This window comes from Nasonia vitripennis (assembly GCF_009193385.2).
Source record: "Nasonia vitripennis strain AsymCx chromosome 2 unlocalized genomic scaffold, Nvit_psr_1.1 chr2_random0010, whole genome shotgun sequence".
In the NCBI taxonomy this organism is placed as follows: Eukaryota; Metazoa; Arthropoda; class Insecta; order Hymenoptera; family Pteromalidae; genus Nasonia; species Nasonia vitripennis.
The window spans coordinates 2457230-2475803 of NW_022279617.1; the positions used below are offsets into that span (position 1 = coordinate 2457230).

General features: G+C 50.1%; 1 protein-coding gene across 25 annotated transcripts in view; it reads right to left on the reverse strand.

Annotated features, from left to right (window-relative positions):
• LOC100120439 (protein daughterless) overlaps positions 1–18574 on the reverse strand; it is a 126113-nt gene that overhangs the window by 4827 nt on the left and 102712 nt on the right. For 15 of the 25 annotated variants that reach the window (XM_031925464.1, XM_031925459.1, XM_031925458.1 and 12 more), the window contains 10 exons: positions 7386–7470; positions 6037–6170; positions 5034–5390; positions 4710–4874; positions 4016–4075; positions 3383–3541; positions 3179–3296; positions 2084–2234; positions 1650–1736; positions 306–392 (listed from right to left, as the gene is read on the reverse strand). In XM_031925464.1, coding sequence (XP_031781324.1) covers positions 306–392; positions 1650–1736; positions 2084–2234; positions 3179–3296; positions 3383–3541; positions 4016–4075; positions 4710–4874; positions 5034–5390; positions 6037–6170; positions 7386–7470 — 1403 coding nt within the window. Of the gene's footprint in view, positions 1–305; positions 396–1649; positions 1737–2083; positions 2235–3178; positions 3297–3382; positions 3542–4015; positions 4076–4709; positions 4875–5033; positions 5391–6036; positions 6171–7385; positions 7471–18574 lie in introns of all 25 variants that reach the window. The other 10 variants (XM_031925463.2, XM_032601603.1, XM_031925462.1 and 7 more) reach the window with 9 other exon arrangements.

An 18574-nucleotide genomic window follows, 5' to 3' on the forward strand; every position in this document is an offset into this window, starting at 1 on the left:
CTGCAAATTTTTTACAATGCTTAACATTTGTCGGATATTTATTATTAATCGCAAATTATTCAAACAATTTCATTTAAATGAAATCAAATGCATATAAAATCTACGAAGATGATAGAAAAAGAGAGAAATAAGATTTGAAGAAAGTTAAGAAGCCTTAAAAAAAGTGTCACTAAAATATGTATTATGTGATTTTGAATACGGGCCAATTGTCAAGATATGCTAAAACGAAATCTGCATCAACAAGATTCTCTGTATTAAAGTCAAATACATTGTTCTTATTCACTTGGTTGGACTCTTCCCCTTACCTTTCCCTAGCATTGTTAGCCTGCCGCCTCTCCTTTTCTCGCTGTGCCTTAACGTCAGGGTCGTCATCTTCATCTTCAGCGCTCGAACAACAATTGTGCAATAACAATGCTCGATTAATTACCTGAGATACGCTGATTTATATTCTACTTTAATGCCTCGTAGAATCTATATAATTCAATTTAGCCATCAGCAAAATAATTATGATAAACTCTTATGAAAAGAAAATTATGCTTTTGTTGTTAAAAATGGAAAAACAATCAAAATTAATGATTGAATATTTCAAAATACTATCACTACCAATGGCTAACGATTATAAGAACAGCATTTCTTACTAGAATTTAAATGTTGTTCGAGCGATTCTTTCAATATTTTGAAATATTATTAAAAAAATTGTTGCCTGAACACTTTGAATATAATTAAATATTAAGTGAACACACGCACAATTTCAGGAAGAAAATGTATCAGGATATCATAATAGATATTTTAATTTACATTCTCATAGTTGATTGTTGTATTCAAAATCTTTCCAAATAGGCCCATATTCTTTTCACAATAATGCAAGAATATATTTTTAGTGACAATTTCCTATTAGCATTTGAAGTAATTTGTTAATGATTATAGAAGAATCTCCTTTATGGAATAAGGATGGATTTCTTGATGTTCAGACCTAAAATTAGGAAATTAGATGCATGTACAAAGATAGCGATGCGTAGTTTGATGAAAATTGCAAATATTAAAACTAGTTGCTTTGTTAAACACGATGATATACGTTGTTCACCTTGAAAAATTCGATTAATTACTAACTTATAATATGTAAAAAAATTGAATGATAAACATGAAAATATAATAATAATAATTATAATAAGTATTTAGATAAATGTAAAAAAAAAACAGATAGAATCAAGCTAAAGTAAGGAAACTCTCAAGAAGATGCCGTATCCCATATTTTATACGAGAATCAGTGAAAATGAAAGAAGAGATGTTAATAGAAAGAAAAGTAGAGAATAGCATGCCTAAAAAGTGGCCATATTAAAATGAAACTGATTTCGAAGAATGTTTGAGAAAGTTTACAAGTACGCTTTTCATTCTCATGTCACATTTGTATTCGTTTAACCAGCAGCATTTTAATTGTGACGTCTGAATACGGGCCTTGAGAGTGTAAAGTTATCATTGATTTATGTAGGATATTTGCCAATCGAAACATACACCCTTTGATCTATTTGGAGATCAATTGGATAAAACTATATTTTAGCAAGTCAATGGCAGTTTGGAACAAGGAATTTACGAAAGGATATTATTTTTACCAAAATCCAAGAAAGTGCGTATTGCGTGTGTTCACTAACCTTTCGCGAACGTTGTTGGCCTGACGACGTTCTTTTTCACGCACTGCTTTAGTGCCGGGATCGTCGCAGTCTTCATCGGCGCTCGAACAACAAGTTGCAAAACATAGCAAGTTAGTATGGAACAATGGTATTACGTTTCGAATTTTCAAATAGTATAAACACGTCGTTCACTTTATAACAAACTACCAATGTCAATTGTATAGGTGGACATCTTATCAACGCGTCAAGTCGAGTGAATATGAAATCATGTTTGCGACGCTCCGATAAGAGCTCACCTATTACAATCTTTTTGATTGGTAATTCACGCTTTCAAAATGCGACGCTGTTTATACTTGATTGACTTTTAAGTATGTAATATCAAGCACGCATTATGATGTACGTTTGAAAATGCAAACTTGCAAACGAGTACGATCACTGCATGCCAAAAGACTTACTATCGACGAGATCGTTTAGTTCCCTTTCCTTGCGACGTTGAGTTCACCTGAGCAGTACCAATGACTGATGTAGCTAGTTCACTACTGGAAGGCTTGGTTTCACCACCGCTGCTATCTGGCGGATCTTTCCTTTTCTCTACAGTGATGTATTCTGCGCATTAATGAGAATGTACATGTAGCTTACAAAAATGTAAGAACGACGTCAAAGACAGCGAAAGTGCTATAGAAATTTTTTTCATCCATTCAGCAGTATCGCGACGAGGCATAAGATAGTTCTTTTTGTCGCCTCGAAGCCAAAGCAGGGGGATTCCAGGGGCATCGTGCGCGTGCGATCACGGCCGCCGCATTGAGAAAAAAGAGGAAAAAACAGAGAATAATAAGGCGAGCGCGGAAAGAGCCGAGTTGTCCGAATAAGGCAGCATTAGATAAATCACGCGACACCGAGCACGCGGCATTCGAGCATCGGCACCTTTATTATCCCTCCTAGAGTCGCCAAGTACACGATTCATTATGCCGCCGCGAGAATCTCGGTGTGCATCGCATTTTCGTATAACGCGTTCCGGCTTCTTTTTCTGCTGCCTTTGTGAACGCAGTCGCCGCCACTGCTCTTCCGCGCGGCACAGAAGTGCGGTTTTCTGTTAACTTTTTTGACCTTGTCCGTTTATGGCCATCGGCATTCTCGACTCGGAGCTCGGTATAATAATTGTCGCGAGTGCGAAATTGACGCCCGGAGCGTTCGGTTTAAAAGGCGCGCAACAGAATTTCGCTGGCGAGTGAATAGTGCGCGTAAAGAGCAGGCGTGCGACTCTCTGCTAATAATCGAAGGCCCTGCTGCTGCAGCTCTCCATGGGAACTATGCGAGGCCTCATTTAACTAAAGGCTCTAGCGATTCTCGCGGAGCATTCAGACATTCCCGCTCACGCGGGCACTTTGTTCGCGTAACTCGTTAGTTTCCGCGAGTGCGACAAATCGGGAAAGTCCCGTACCCCTTCCATTGGCCGTTCTCGTTCATTGTCCGCGCGGATTTTAACGATTTCTCCGAGTCCCGCAGGTAGCACTTGCGCGAGTTGACGTCGTGTCGTAGCGAAGACTTACTGGCATTCGTGACAGGTTGCCTCTCGACTTTGATGGTTCCGTCGGTGTCGGGCGTTGGCGCCAGGCCTGGGTACGATCCCTGTGGCTGCGACACCGTCACCGCTGGATGTGGACTCGTCTGCAATAATTAGAAGCGCCGTTAGTACACCGTCTTTTCTGGCGATTAGATTACTTTCGTTATCAATGGTTTCTACGTTAACTCACCAAATGATCCAATTGCGGTGGGGAAGTGTGGGAGTAAATGGCACCGTGAGGACCGACGGGTCCCAAGTGAAGGCCGGGTTGGCTTTCTGCGATGTTCCTCAGGACATTTATGGCGTCTTCCATGTGATATGGCTCCTCCATCCGCGTTCCCTGTACCAACAGAATACAGAAAAAAACGACTCGATTACACACGAGCTTTAGAATGGGTTTTCGAATTAGTCGAGAGATTTGGTCGTTATAGCCTGGAACCAAAGACGCTGCTCTCTAATAAGTATATAGATTTGAAAAATGAAGAGCGTTCGTCTTTGGACCTTTGCGAAAATATAGAATACAGATTTTCAAGGTTATCATTTAAGAAACGCAGGAAGAAGTCCTCGCTGCCCAGAGACTCTAGGAGAGCTGAAAGTTAATGTTGTTTGTTAGTCGGCATGCGTTTTTATCATACGGGAAAATTCGTTAATTACAAAATATAGAGCTCCGTTTTTGTATATTATCATACAAAAGAAAAATGCGACCGCGGACAAGCGCACGCGAAGACAGTGAAAGCAAGTAGAGAATGAAGAGTGAAAAATAAAAAATGTGAAGTGAGAGAATGAGTAGGGTGTAAAAAAAATGATAATTTGCGATCCTCACCTTGGAGTGGTCGCGAAGGAAGCCGATGGCATCGTCTACCCCCTGCAGTTCAGGCGCCGGCTTCACACACAACACCAACGCAACAAAACAAAATAAAAACAACCAAGTCAAACACAACGTACACAACAAACGTTAACAAAAAATTGATTGCAATAAACTGCAGTGATTGAGATTCGCAATGTGCTGCTGACCCCATGAGTGAATGAACGTGAGACGTGTGATTGTGTCGAATAACAACAATGCTGTCGAAAGTTACCTTCTTTACTGCGCTCTTTAGCCGTTCGCGAGGAATGTTTAAATCAATAGCACAATTCTTATCTGAGTCGAAACAATATGCCCAAACTTTCAGCGTCGAGCGGTCGATCAAATGCGTAATTAATCCAAGTGCGAGTCGTGCAATGGGTTTCCATTGTATCGCGAACGATAAAATTACTGAATTAGTCAAGCAAAAAAGGGAGGATGGCAGTCGCACGCAAAACAAAATCCCACAGCAAAATCGAACAAAAAGTTTTGAAAAAGCACTCGTGAGTTGAGGCAAGTGAAAAAGTGTACACGAAGGTGTCCCCGCACGCGCGTCGCTCTGCTCGGGCTGTGCATTTCGACTGTTCGAATTAGCCAAGCCGACAGAGCGACGAGCGTGCTCGGGGTGATCGAGAAGACAGACTTGAAAAATAAAACTAAGTCGCATACGTACCATGTGAATAGCTCCGCGGTTCGGGTCCGCCGCCGCCAGGTGCGGGGAAACGGGCGCGGCGCTCGGTGCCCATCCGGGCGCTGATCCGGTCAGCGGCGGCGGCGAGCTCACCGGCGTCGACGGGTTGCTGCTGTAGCTCGACACCGACTGGTCCGTCGGGTAGATCTGCAAGAGAAAAGCAACGGGTGGGTCAGGTCGGGCTGGGAGAATTCGCTCGCTTGAGCTGCGCGCTCGGACGAGTGCCGTTTCAGTCGAGATGCGATCCTCGCGCATAAGAGCCGACTCGAAATTCTCCCCCGCGCATCCCACCATGCCAGCACTCACCCCAAAGAAAGCTACACTGCTGCTTACCACGGAGGCGAGTGTTTTGCCGAGGGTGTCCTGGGCGGACGGCGGTGGCGGAGGCTGGGGCTGGCTGCTGGGCTGGGCGACGACCTGGCTGGGCTGGCTGACCACAGCGACGGCCGTCGGCGCGCCCGGACTGTGACTGAACTGCAGAGGCACCGCTGCGGCTGGTGAAGGGGCTCCCTGCTGCTGCTGCTGCTGCTGCTGCTGCGCGCTCGGCGCGGCCGCGCCGCCCCGGAACGTCGACATGGGCGGCAGCGAGGCGGCGGAGGTGACCGCCGAGCCCAGGATCGGCTGGGCCTGCGGCTCGCCGTTTGGCGACATAGACGAGTACGCCTGCGGAGGGGAAGATTGAAGAAGAGGCATGAGACTAGAGAAAATGAGCATCGCGAGCGGCGAATTTACCGCTCTGCGGCGCGAGCAACAGTACACGCGCCGGGATGACGAGGCAGAGCGCGCGGGCCGCGTTCGTTGCCCCCCGCCGCGCGCGACTCCTGCGCTGCACGCGGCGGAAAATCATTCGCGGAGCGAAAAAACAGACTTTGCTCTTTTTTCAAAAAAGAGTGCAAGTGCAAAAATAAGCAGTACTCCGCAGCGAAAACTCAACATTAATTAACTCTGTTTACTTTACGAGCGGCGTAAAAGAGAAATAAAAGTAAATGCCGCGCGGCAGCACATGTACGTCGACGTCGCGCGGCGGCAGCGGCTCTCAACTTCGCCGGTCCCCGTCGCCGCCGCGTCGAGTGCAGTGGCCCGACGACGCGAAGCCACAGGGTGGTCCAAAAAAGAGCAGCAGCAGCTCGCTCTCCCTCTCCCTCCCTCGTGCCAGCTGGCCGAGCAGCGCTTGGGAAAGGGCCGAGCCGAAGCGTCCCGCTCTCGTTGTAGCTCCTCTGGCGTCGGGAAGCGTCGCTTCTCGTTTTTGAAAATCCCGAATCCGATACGCGCGGGGAGCTCGGGAGCCGGCGGGCTTCGCTCTACTCACCATGGGATCGTGTATTTGCATCGGGTAGGCCGGCTGGGCTAGGTGAGGCGGCGCGTAACCGCTGTACGGTGGCTGCACGCCGCCGCCGCCGCCGGACCAGGGGTCGCCTGGACCCGTTCCTGGTGCGTTGCCATCTGCAAAGTCACAAAAATTCGTTACGATGCGATCGAACGAGAGAATGGCCTCAGTTGGCAAACAACGGCAATAAGGCCGGCTTGTGTCTCCCGACGCGGCGAGGCTGCTGCAGGATTCGATATTATCTATATGTGATTTCGCGCGCGGTGGGAAGTAAGCCAAACTCGGCGCGTACTGTATCTCGGATGTGCCCTCCGCGCGAAACTTTTTCCGGAGCAGCAGCTCTCATCTATAATACATCTCGTCTCTCTCTCTCTCTCTCTCTCTCTCTCTCTCTCTCTCTCTCTCTCTCTCTCTCTCTCTCTCTCTCTCTCTCTCTCTCTCTCTCTCTCTCTCTCTCTCTCTATCGCGCGACACTTTTCAACTTTTCTCTTCAGCTGGCTCGGGCGAAAATTTCGAGAGAGGGACTTTTGCCAGCGGTCCGATGAAATATTCCGCGCGACGACGGACTCTTGTTTTCGACGCCTGATTTACGCTCGCGCATTTCGACATAATTGACAGATTTACAGCGCGCGTTTCGCAAACGAGGAAAATCGTCCACAGTGAATTCGACGCGCTCGAAAAATTTAATTGTGCGGCCCGAGAGGATAAAAGACGAGAATCGCGAGCGGATCCGCTCCCCCGCAGGCTCGACTTTTTCCGATTTTCCGAAAAGCGAGACCGTCCCTTTCACTCCGGCTCTCTCGCTCTCCCCCATCGTGACTTATATCCCCTCGCGCGTTTCTTCTTTCGCTCCGGTCTTTTCACCCTCGAGCGGCCGCACAAAGGCGTCGCGAGCTCGATACAAAGCTCGAAAAATATATCGACGTGATTTTTCTCTCTCGCTGGCTCTTTCGAGCGGCAGCGTGGGTAGGTTCCGCGAAGCTGCACCGACATCTGCAAGTCGGAGTATTTCGGAAGCCGCCGCGGCGGCTGCGGCCGAGTTAGAGAGACGATAAATCCGAGGAGAGACACGGGGAAGGTGGCAAGCGTAGTTCGGCGATCCGACGCCGCGCGCGGTGGCATCGACCCCCGACCCCGAGGCCGCGGCGGCACTCTGGGTAAGCCGATTATCGCTTGTAAAATAAGAGACTCCTTGCGCACGGGGAAGCAGCGAGCAAAGCCACTTTATTGTCTCGTTTATTTTAGCGAATTAGCAAGTTACGCCATCGAGGACAGCTGCGGAGTGCCGGGGAGAGCTCTCAAGAGTAGTGAATGATCGCAGGGCAACTTACCGATGTAGTAGGGATCCGCGTAGAGAGCGGCCGCCTTGGGGGACGTGTATCTCGGCGAGTCCTGTCCGAATTCGTCAGACCCATACTGAAACAGAAAGCGGATGACTATTATTATCAAATCCCGGCCAGATCATCCCCTGGCGCCCGCCGTAACGCAGCGATAAAAGATAGGCCGCGTGCCGGCCGCTCGCTCGCGGCTAACCAGCGAGCGTGTAATGATTGTTTCCGCGCCGGCACGTGCCCCGCGCGCACACACAGCGCCGCTGCCGCTGATCGCCGGCCTGGAATCTCGATTGAGAGAGCCTCGACGATCTGTGTGTGCGTGTGTGTTTGCGCTTTAATTATTTCCTCCGGAGGTAGAGCGCGGCACGCGACAGACTCCCCCGTCCGCGTTGCTGCAGTGCCGATAGGTGAGCGCGAACTTTTCGTCGCACACGCGCGCGCACGTGTCGGCGTTTACCTTCTGCTCTCGAGTGGGAGCTCTCGTTTGCGCCGCTGCGGTCTTTAAGACTGTTTGTGCCGGCTAATTTTATTATAGCGCCGGCCGAGGGGGACTTTTAACTCGGCTGCCGCTTATCTCGTGCAGGGGATGTAATCCTCCAGTTCTAGACCCAATTGAATCGGAAACGCGATTTCGCAGCGACAGAGTACAAAGGCGACCACCAACCAGCTCGGCGCAAAACGCAACCACTGACGCAATAAAAGCGATGCGGCGGCGGCGGCGGCGGCGGCGGCGTCGAAATCAGAACGCCGGCGCGGAGAGCATCTCCAATTAAAAAGCGCGAGCTCGACAGAGCGCCGCGGCTAATCTAAGCAGCCCATCACGTTTTCTCGTTTCATCCGTCGCGCGCAACGCACGTACGCGCGTGACTCATTAAAAGCACGAATCTAAACTCGCGCGAGCGTACTTCAACGGGCCTCGCGAGATTTATCGTCGTGCGAAGCTTTCGGAGTCGGAGCTTATGAGAAGTGCACGTATCCTTGCTCGCGGAGTGCGCAACTTCGAGCCTACCATTTTGCAATTGTTGTCGTAGTCCGCGGGACTGGCGAACATCTCTGCGGGCTCCAGCGGGACGAACTGGCAACGCTGCTGTTCGTTGACGCACTTTCCAAGCTGCTGGATCGTCCGCGTATGTGTCACGCCGCACTTTGCATCCTCACTGATACAACACTTTCTCGAAGGACTCGCTTTTGTTCACTTCACGAGCGGCGGAGAATAAAAAGGCACACAGAGCGGCGCGTGACTCCCCGTATTATTTTCCGATTCTCCAGAGTTGAAAAGCGCTGCTGCTCGTTCTCCCACTCTCTCCACTTGTCGCTTTGTACTTTTCCTCGTGCGGTCGCTCGCGCGCTAGTGAGCTGCTGCTGCTGCTGCTGCTGCTGAGTCCCTTCTCGTCCTCCGCATTTTTTCTCTCGCTCCCGAGCTTCCCCTCCCTCGTCAGATAGAGAGAGAGCGCGCACGACCCTCGGCCGCCACTTTTCCGAGACGGAGAGTCGAAAGTTTCGCGGCGGGAGCACTGGAAAAACGCCGCCGTCGACTGGGGGAGAGTCGGCGAGAGAGAGAGAGAGAGAGAGAGAGAGAGAGAGAGAGAGAGGCGGAGTAGCGGAAGGGGCAGAGAGAAGGGCGTCGGTGCACGGCACGGGAGAGTAAACTTCCCTCGCTAACGCGACTAAGATGAGAGCGAGCGGGTAGAAATTTCGGGGCAACTTTCCGCCCTCCTCCTCGTCATTTCTCCGAAAAAGTTGCGGCTCGCGTGTGTCTCCTCTCCTGCTGGGATGTGCGTGATGAACGCCGGCGTCGTGCTCCGATTTTTCCTACTCGTATAACCGCACGCACACTCTGCTCCGACGACGTTAACCCGCACACACGGCACGCTGCTCCGAAACGTACACGAGAGCCAGAGAGAATCGAGAAGCAGCGGCGCACAACGACACACGAGGCTCCCTAGACGAGACCTAACGCACGACTAGCGCTCGTTCGTGCTCTGGCGTTATGCTACGAGAGACGTCTCTCTCTCTCTCTCTCTCTCTCTTCTTCCCTTCTCCCCCTGCCGCTCTGCTTCGCTCTTTCGTTTGCTCTTCACGCCTGTGTGACGCTCGGTAGAGGGGTGCCGACTCCGATAGAGTGAGAGAGACGGAGGGGAGAAGAGAGGGAGGGGAAGGCATCGCCGCCGCCGCCGCCGCCGCCGCCGCCACTACCGCTCGTCGACCAATGAACCGAGCGCGTGCGTTTTGCCTGCCGCCAGAACGTTCTCTCTTTCTTTCTATGCTATACTAGGCCCGACACGAGTTATGCGTATTAAGCCGAGGATGAGATGCGCTGCTGTGCGCCCGAAGGAGGGCTGCCGCTGCGATGCTTTTCGTGAACTCGAGAGTTTTTCTTCCCGTGCGGCTGGGAATTTCAAATATTAATTGCTTCAAAATTTTCCGAGCACGGATCACTCTTGTACTTTATCGAGGCGAACTCTCCCTCCCGAAAACGCAGCGGAGCGTCTGTTTATCTAGGAGCCTCGCGAGGGAAAGCCTAGTTTCTGAAACGCATCGGGAGGGAAAGTGAGCACGCCGCCAGAAAGATATCTCACGCACGTGGTAAAAATAATATACTCTGGAAACGGGAAGCTCGGAAAAAACGGAGCGCTTTAAAATCGTGAATATTGAGAAGTAAATACGCTCGCTGGGAAAATATTTCTTCTCAAAACAGGGAGCACTGACTTTTCGAATAATCGATATTTTTTCCATTTATTTTCCAACTGGCTGGCTATATACATAGCGCCACGCGGAATACGTCGCAATAATTCATCGGCACACAGTCAATTATTGATAACGCGCCGCAGTATTCTTTTATTTCTCAAAATTGAAAGCATAAGTCTCCGGCCGCTTCGCTATAATATAAATAATATAACCGTACGCTATACATAGCATCGTAAAAATTCGTTGAATAACTTAATAAAAGCCATCGTATCGGAGATTTAATTCAGCGATTCTGCTTCAATACAGCTCGCATTATAAAAATAAAAATAAACATAACTCCCGCTCTAAAGCTTATTATAGGCAGTCCTGCAGCCCCCGTGCGTATACGCGACGCATAACTCTCTCTCTTTCTCTCTCTCTCTCTCTCTCTCTCTCTCTCTCTCTCTCTCTCTCTCTCTCTCGCAGGCAGATTAGAGCGCATAAAACGCATGCGCGAATCAATCGCGCGCGATTTATGAATGAAGAGCGGATCGGAACAAGCTAGAACAAGAAGGAGAAGTAGAGCTGGAGGACGGCATCGATCGCACGCGCGCGAGCACGGGGAGTGGGTGTCGCCGCTGCAGAAACTGGTTTGCGGAAGACACGGACTAATCGGTCGCTGCCTCCGCTCGTACACATCCCACTTATTAAATCCGCTCGGCTCGAGCCGGACTCTTCCTCGTCCTTCTTTTCTCCCGCAGCATCGGCACTTGCCGCCCAGCTTTCTCGGCCGATAATGCTCGCGAGTAAGTGCCGCGAGATTAATTTTCTCCGCCACCTCGACTGCGACCTTTTTATTCCTCGCCTTTGAATTACAAAGTTCGCCGGTGTAATGCAATGTACGGAGGCCGATCTCGTTGCGATGCCTTAATGGAGCGCAGATTGCCGATAACGCTGAGAAACCCATGGACAGCACTGAAGGAGCGAACTATTGCGAAGCGCGCACCGTTAAATCAATCTCGCGGCATAGGCTGCGACTGTTATATAAGAGGCGAGGAAAAAATAATTACACGCACAGTCGCAGCGGCGGCGACAATAAATACCGAGTGAGGGGAACGGGCGACGGGTAATGCGCGAGCGGTGTCCGATCTCCGTGTGCACACTCGCTCAAAGGACTCTCTCGCCGTCATTACGTATAAATCTTCAAACTCCTTTTCTTCCCTGTGTGTGCTACACAAGCGCCGACTGTCCTTTCCTATCACTCGACAGAGAGAGAGAGAGAGAGAGAGAGAGAGAGAGAGAGAGAGAGAGAGAGAGAGAGAGAGAGAGAGAGAGAGAGAGAGAGAGCGTTTATCCATCCATCTCCCTCTCATTGTGTACGAACGGGCAAAAATCGGAAGAGAGCAGGCCCGATTAGCCCGGCGCGATAAGCAAAAGGAAGCGAGTCGTGCGCTGCAGCCGACATTCTTCGCGAGGCCGCGTCTCATTACTCTCGCGCTGTACGTGTGCACCTACGTTCGTCATTGTTGCGCTTTAACGGTATATCGCGCGATTCTCTCTGCTCGTGTGTGCCGAGCTCTCACGGGCTGTGTGCTCTCGTAAAATTTTCAATGGATTAGTCCCCTACTTCGAGAGCGTGCACGGATGCATCTGGAATCGTAAAATTCCCCAAAAGCTTCCGGAAGCATCCTTCATCCACGACAAACACGCTCAAAGTGTTCGTGGCTTTATCAGCCTGTGTGCCGCTCTCCCGCGATAAGATAGAGCTACACGAAATGCGCCTGGCTTTCTTTCCGCCGGGACGACGCGAGGCGTTTCTTTTTTTTTCGCTCTCTGCAGCATCGTCATTACGGGAAACAAAATCGGCCGGCTAATCGGCGCAGATAAGCGGCCGCCGATGCTGGACCTGTTAATTGCTAATGGAACGATTCGCAGCCCCGATAAGACGGACGAGAGAGATACGTGCGCAGCCGAGTCTCGACGCGCATGGATAAATATTCAGCCCATTGATAAGACCGATTCGGATTTGAAATAATTAAGCGCGCTCTGGTTCCCTACAAATTCGCGTCGTTGTGATTCCGCGAGATCATGCGTGATAGAGAACGCTCTATTAGAGGTAACAAGCGCAAACGCGTCGTAAAAGCCCGGCGCCGTAAGTCAGAGACCTCCTCGAATGCAGTTCTCCCGGCTGATATACCCGGGGCGGCATTTTCGAATTCGGGGATATTAATCTCCACCGAATGTGGGAAAGGAGCAGCAGCCGCTGTTCGGAAATTTTATTTCCTGCGCCGCAAAAAGTCGCTCGCTCACTCCTCACGCCCGGAATAATAAAAATGTCCCCGACGGCAGAGGCGTCGTATCAGAAATCTTAATATGTCCGAGGATGTTCCTGCGGCGGCGGCTAGAGCGTCAGCGATTTCCTCTCGGGCCGCCAATATAAATGTCCTACATTGATTTAGCCCCGTGTCCACGCGTGCGCGCGCGCGCGCGGCTCCAATACGAGCGAAAGAGGCGACCAATGTCTCAATATCTCGCCTCGTCATGGAAATTGAGCGTCGGCGAGCGCAGCCTGCAAACGTATTATGTATAGGGGGCTGTGGGGGGAGAGTCGTAGAGAGAGAGAGAGAGAGAGAGAGAGAGAGAGAGAGAGAGAGAGAGAAAGAGAGAGAAAGAGAAAGGGGACTCGCCGAAATAACCTGAGAAGTGATGGATGTCCTGCGAGCCTTTGTCCAGACCTGCGCAGGCTCTTTCTTTTCCGAGACTCTCTCTGGCTCTCGAAGAAATTATGGTAAAGGCGCGATGTCTATCGAGAGGATCGAATTTCGCTGGGGTTTTCCTTATTTTCCAAAAGGAGCAGAAAGAACGCTGTATCCTTCCTCCGATAGCAGCGGCATATTAATACGAGGATACATCTGTCGAAGTGTACACGCAGTGGTGTCTTCATTCGTATAATACAAGCGAATAACGCTTTAATGACACGCGGCACCACTTCCCGTGGACGCGCTCTCGGAACGAAAAAAAAAGAACACATAGCGACAGTCGTAAATTTTTATTTCCCGCAATAAATAGTCACGCCGAGTGGAGTAAAACGCGCGCAGCCGTTATGCAAATGCGCTCGCGCGACGTTATACGCCAGAGTCGTCGGTTCTCATCGAACGCAATAAAAGCGTGCGCACAGCACACACGTGAAGGGAAGTTGTCGCAAGCGAGTAAGACGTCCTACGCGCACAAAAGAAACGGCCGACGTAAATGACGGACTCGCTTCCTCTTTATTAATCACCCATGGACGGAGTATGGAGTCGCTAGCGTGTACGCGCACAGCCGATACGTCGCAGGATTAGACGCAGCGCGCGCGACGCAGGTGTTTTGGAATGGTATTATACTGCGGGCGATCGTCGAGGAATTTCCTCGCGCGCGAGCATGTCGCGAAGCCGCAAACTATTGTCGTCCTCCTGCGTGGGAACGTCGCTCGCTTATGGATTCGCTTTGGCGATTCTTATCGTCGCTTTTTGGTATTTCTCCTCTCGAGCTGGCTGCGTCTAATTATGTAGAGCTATGTATTAGCTATCGGACGCGTTGCACTGTGCGGAAAATCTCTCTGATCGTTTGAGAATGTAACAAAGTTTTAGAAAGCTACGGATGCGATAAAACAAATAATTACAGCAATCGAGCCGCAGAGAAATCGAATTTTCAAAAACACGGCGAAGGATACATACACAAAAAAGTCGGGGATCCGGTAATTGGCCGGGCGTAAATTGCCTCTGCAGGCCGCGTGTATAATTCGCAGTCGAATCGGCCGGTCATGCGTGCGTTCTCCCCCGCGGGACAGGTGCATGCGGGTCTTTTTTCCTCGTCAATACGCCATCTTCTCCTTTCACTCGATCGGCGAGTCTTTGCTGCCGTTTGGATTTTCCCCGGAGAGAATTTCCAAGGCAGAGGCGAAGAAGCCGGCGCGTGCCGAGATAGCAAACTGCGCATGACCGGCCAAGGCACGTGGCGGGGAGGCGGCGACGCTGTGTGTTGCGCTTTATCGGCAGAGATAGAAGACGAGGAGCGATAACGAGTTAGTTTTAATTCTGCCTCGCGATTTTCCTCGAGAGAAGATAACCGCGCGAGTGAAGCCAGCGACGATGATCGATCGATTGAATAAAATATATACGCTATGTGGCAGCGCGGAGGCACACGTCGATAAGACGATGGTTCGAAATAGAATGGCGAGAGAACCGATCACGCCGAGTGCGCGCTTTGTGGGTCATTATAATTAGACCTTAGGCGTGCAGTGTACCCCGCGAGCCGGCGAGCTGGCGAGCGAAAGCCGAAAGGTTTGTTTGCTCGGAAATGGGATATTTTTCCCTCTTTTGTCTCGGCCACTTCATGCCAGCAGGCCCTTTGTCTCGAACTCTCCGCACCGCGAGCCCGGCTCTCGGATAAACTACCGACTGGTTACAAACGCGGAGATATTTTTAAATCGCGTGACGTCACCGACCCTCTCGCGCGCGCGAGTTCGTTTTGGAAGCGGCGCAGCTTACACACTCTGCGCGACGTGCTGTTATACGGTCGTTTATCATCGCCGAGCAATTGCGAGCGATGCGCATCGGTGATTGCGTTTTAAATAAATAAAACAGCGTCGGGCCCTTGTTCGAAAAAGTAATTAAATTGCCGCGCGAGAGCTTGTCCGCATGGATCTATCTCGATCCGCGGGTAATTAGAATTCGCCGATCAATCGATAAAGCGGGCTACCGATGCTGTAGCAAACGTGAGAACAAGCGCGCGACACGATTCTCGCTAAGTCAAGTTCCACACGTATTTCCGAGTCCCCCGACTTAATTTTCATTCGCCGCCGCCGCCGCCGCCGTCATCCTGTTGTCTTCGCCGTGTGGGCTTGTGCAAAGTTCTAGGCACACTGCGCACATGTATAGAGAGACACGTTTATTAGAGCTCCATAGGGGCCAATGGTTTCCCATGGCGCGCTATGCTCCTCTGTCCATTAAGGAAATGCCCGTAGATGGAGGAGGCATGTTCGAACATCCGCCTTTTCCGACTCTGCTCTATACTTATGCGCCTTCTTTCCAACGAACTTCTCCGAACATAAATTATAAGCGCTTTTTTCATTTTTATTGCAAATTAAAAATATCCTGGCCGTGATCGACGACGGATTACTCACCGATAAGTCACCGATAACGAGACAACTTTGAAATAATTCATTTCGAATCGCGAACTCCGCCAGCGTCGATAGATTATAGTAAATCGATTCTGATATAGTTCGCGTATGACAATCAGCCAAGTATAGCGGAAGGAAAATATTCAACGCCGTTCGACATTTGCACATCGCGAAAGTGCAAAAGTCGCTATAGTGCGCAGTGCAGTGCTGATATATGGTTTGTAAAACACAGGTCAGCGCTGACGGCAAATTAGCGAGGCTCGCGGCTACAATATTTTCGAAGCCGTCGAGAGTCGCCGTAGTTATATTTTATCCGTCGACACGGGCCGGATGTTATGCTAGCGCTGCGCCGAGTCTCCGCGCGTTAAGTGACTTTGCCTGAATTCGAGCGGACGCTTGCCTGCTGCATCACCTCGCAAAAACTTGGGGATCGTCGAGTTTCGCCTGATTAACCTGACGCCCGCGATCTGCTGCTGTGTACCCTTGTCGGACAATGTTTCGCGCTATCTTTTTTGCGATAAGATTATGCCACCAGTAGTCTGCCCTCGGTGAGCTTCTCGTTACAAGTGCGCAGATCTTCTGAATATTTATTCGCGCGCGAGTTTTACTCCAAACGACGATATTAATTTTCAATGTCGCGATTCCCGGAATTTTCCCGGAGCCCCGCGCGTCATTATAGAGTATGACTAAATGTCTTCTTGTCTGTGTGTGTGCTTTTTCGCTGAGCTGTCAGTGATCTCGGAACAAAGAGATCTCGCTGTCGCGCGATCTTATAAAGGAAGTACCGAGTCGCGTGGCAATAAACATTGCAACGGACTCCCGCCAACTCAATACGTGCTCTGTCAAACTTATCAGAGTAAACAAGAAAAATGCGCACTGGCATCTACACGGGAGCAACTCGATTCGAACTATGTATTAATTGACGACAAAGAGCTATAAAACAAGCCGCACAAAAGAAATTTCACGATGAAGCTTTGATCGAGTCGTAATCGAGGCTGCTAATGAAATTCCAGTCCTTCACATCGCAGCGGCAAATTAAATTCTACCAGAACTGATTGATCGGCTTGTATCAAGAGTTAAATCAATGGGTTTTCGGCGACAGGTGAATGAAACGCGGCGGTCACTCAATTTCAATTATGCGCTCGCTCGAGACGATATAAAGGTAGTGCGATAAGTGTATACGCAAGCGGAAAATCAGTGCCACGCGAAGCCTGTTAAAAAGCCGCGACCAATCGAAGCGCTACGGGCTATTTAACGAGTCTCTCAATTAGCGCTTGATCGTTCGGCGGGCGCGCGCCAGCAACGACGGAAAAGAGAGAGGGGTCCGAGAAAAGTCGAGACGCCGGAGCTGAGGATGACGTAAGCCCTGTGTACCGGGCCCAAACGCGACGATGGGCCAGGTGTGCGCATACGTAATTTCCCGGAGAGCGGATATGCGAACCGCCGCCATGTACCGATAGCTTTTTCTGTCCGCTCGTGTACTTGTCTCTTTTTCGACGGTTCTTCCTTTCCCCGCTTTTAATTCCGCGGCTTGCGTGTGTGTGTGTGCGCGCGCGCGTTTCGTCCGGAATAATCGATTTCTCGATCTCTAACGCTAATTGATACGGCCGCGAATTATTTTATTAGTCGATTTTCTCACGGATAAGTTTTTTCCCAGCGAATTTTTTTCCTCGTTTTTTCGTGTCAGTCTCGCTTTTACGGAGCATCTGCAAATTAGAGAGATCCTAGTATACGCTGCGAGCTAGCATAATAAATTGCCGCTTTAAAAACCGGGCAATTAGTCTTGCGTGTGCGTGTCAGTTAATCGCTGGAGGTTACAAAATTGCGCTAATTATTATTGTGATGGCGTTAAGGAGTATCATTATTTTTCAAAGGAATCAATTAGCCCGATATTGTTGCGGGAGAGAGACTATACGCTAAAAGTTTTACACCTGGATAATGGCGGGGTGTATAGTCGGGACGTTAAAATTGAACGATTTTTAAAAAAAAGTACAACGCGTGTATTAGCTCATATTGCATCCTTTCGCAATGCTAATGCATCCTGATAGGTAACATTCCTGCGTCAATATCGCAGTCGATATCAAACAATCAATTTCGCGCAGTCACTCTCGCACACCTCGGAAATTAATTAATCATATAATGAGCCAAGTCGAAAACGATCATGCCGAGGGAACAAAACAGCGCGACGCAAAAAAAAAATCCGCCTGGCATTCCTCGCGCGTCCCCCGCAGGGCATCTCGCGGCCGCTCGCACGTGCATTATTTATTAGACGCATGCGAGAGCCGCGTCTATGTGCGACGGATACATAACCAACAATTAGCGGCTGATAAGCTACGTGAGCGCTTTGCCGATGCGCTGACGCACGGCTGATCTCCATTGTGGTCGCGCGGGAAGCGCTCGACTTTATAAGGGCAAAATACTCTCCGCCAGCACTCGCTTCTTGCGTCGGGAGTGTTTGAATCTTCCGAACGAGCTCGCACGTATAAAGGAGCACACGAAGCGACTTTACGGCGTGTGCTGCCCCATTTTAGGAAAACAATGATTAATAAAATCTATTAGTCCTCCGCTATAGGAGAACCTGCATTCCGCGCTCACACGCAGCTCTTAATACGGCGCTTCTCTCCAACGGTACCGCCTACAAAATTAACTCCGCTCGGCAATAAAGCTCCTGAAAAGTTTCTTATTCGGCGGCGTGACGCGTAAAAAAAAGGAGGATGAAAAATGCTCATGCGGGGGTCAGTAATAAAGCGACGCCGGCGCGCATAATTAGCGTTTAATATGCCGCGCCGTCGAGCGCGGGGAGAGAATACAGCTGAAAATTTCAAGGCCACCCGTTTTACGTACTTTCGCGCGGGGGATCGTTAAAAACTTTCACGGCACGCGCATATAATTACGGTATGGCTTCCGCGGAGGGAATCTCGGGAGGACGCGAGCGCCGATAAAAGTGCGTCGCCGGCGGGGATAACGATTGTATTATGGCGCTTTGATGCGCGCTTCAGAAGATTTTCCTCGAGTAGTCGCGACTAGAGAAATTGCGCAACGTGAGAGCTCTCGGTGTGTTGTTTGCTCTAATAACTTACACGGCTGAGTGCCAGAATTCTCGGATAATTTTCATGCAAAAAACTAACTCGATTTTGCACTGCGTATAGTCGCGCGGCGGCAATAGAAAAGCGCGATCCCCCGAGGGCGTTTCTGCGCGCGAATGAGATAAGAAAAAAACGATTATCCATCATTTTGCGCGCAGAGCCTTTTCCTCGGCGCGAGCGAATTCTTTTTCCGCGGCGCGCGGCGCGAGTAGTCGCGATTCCAGGTACGGGACTTTCGTAATTGTATAATTGGACCGTTTCCTCCTGACCCG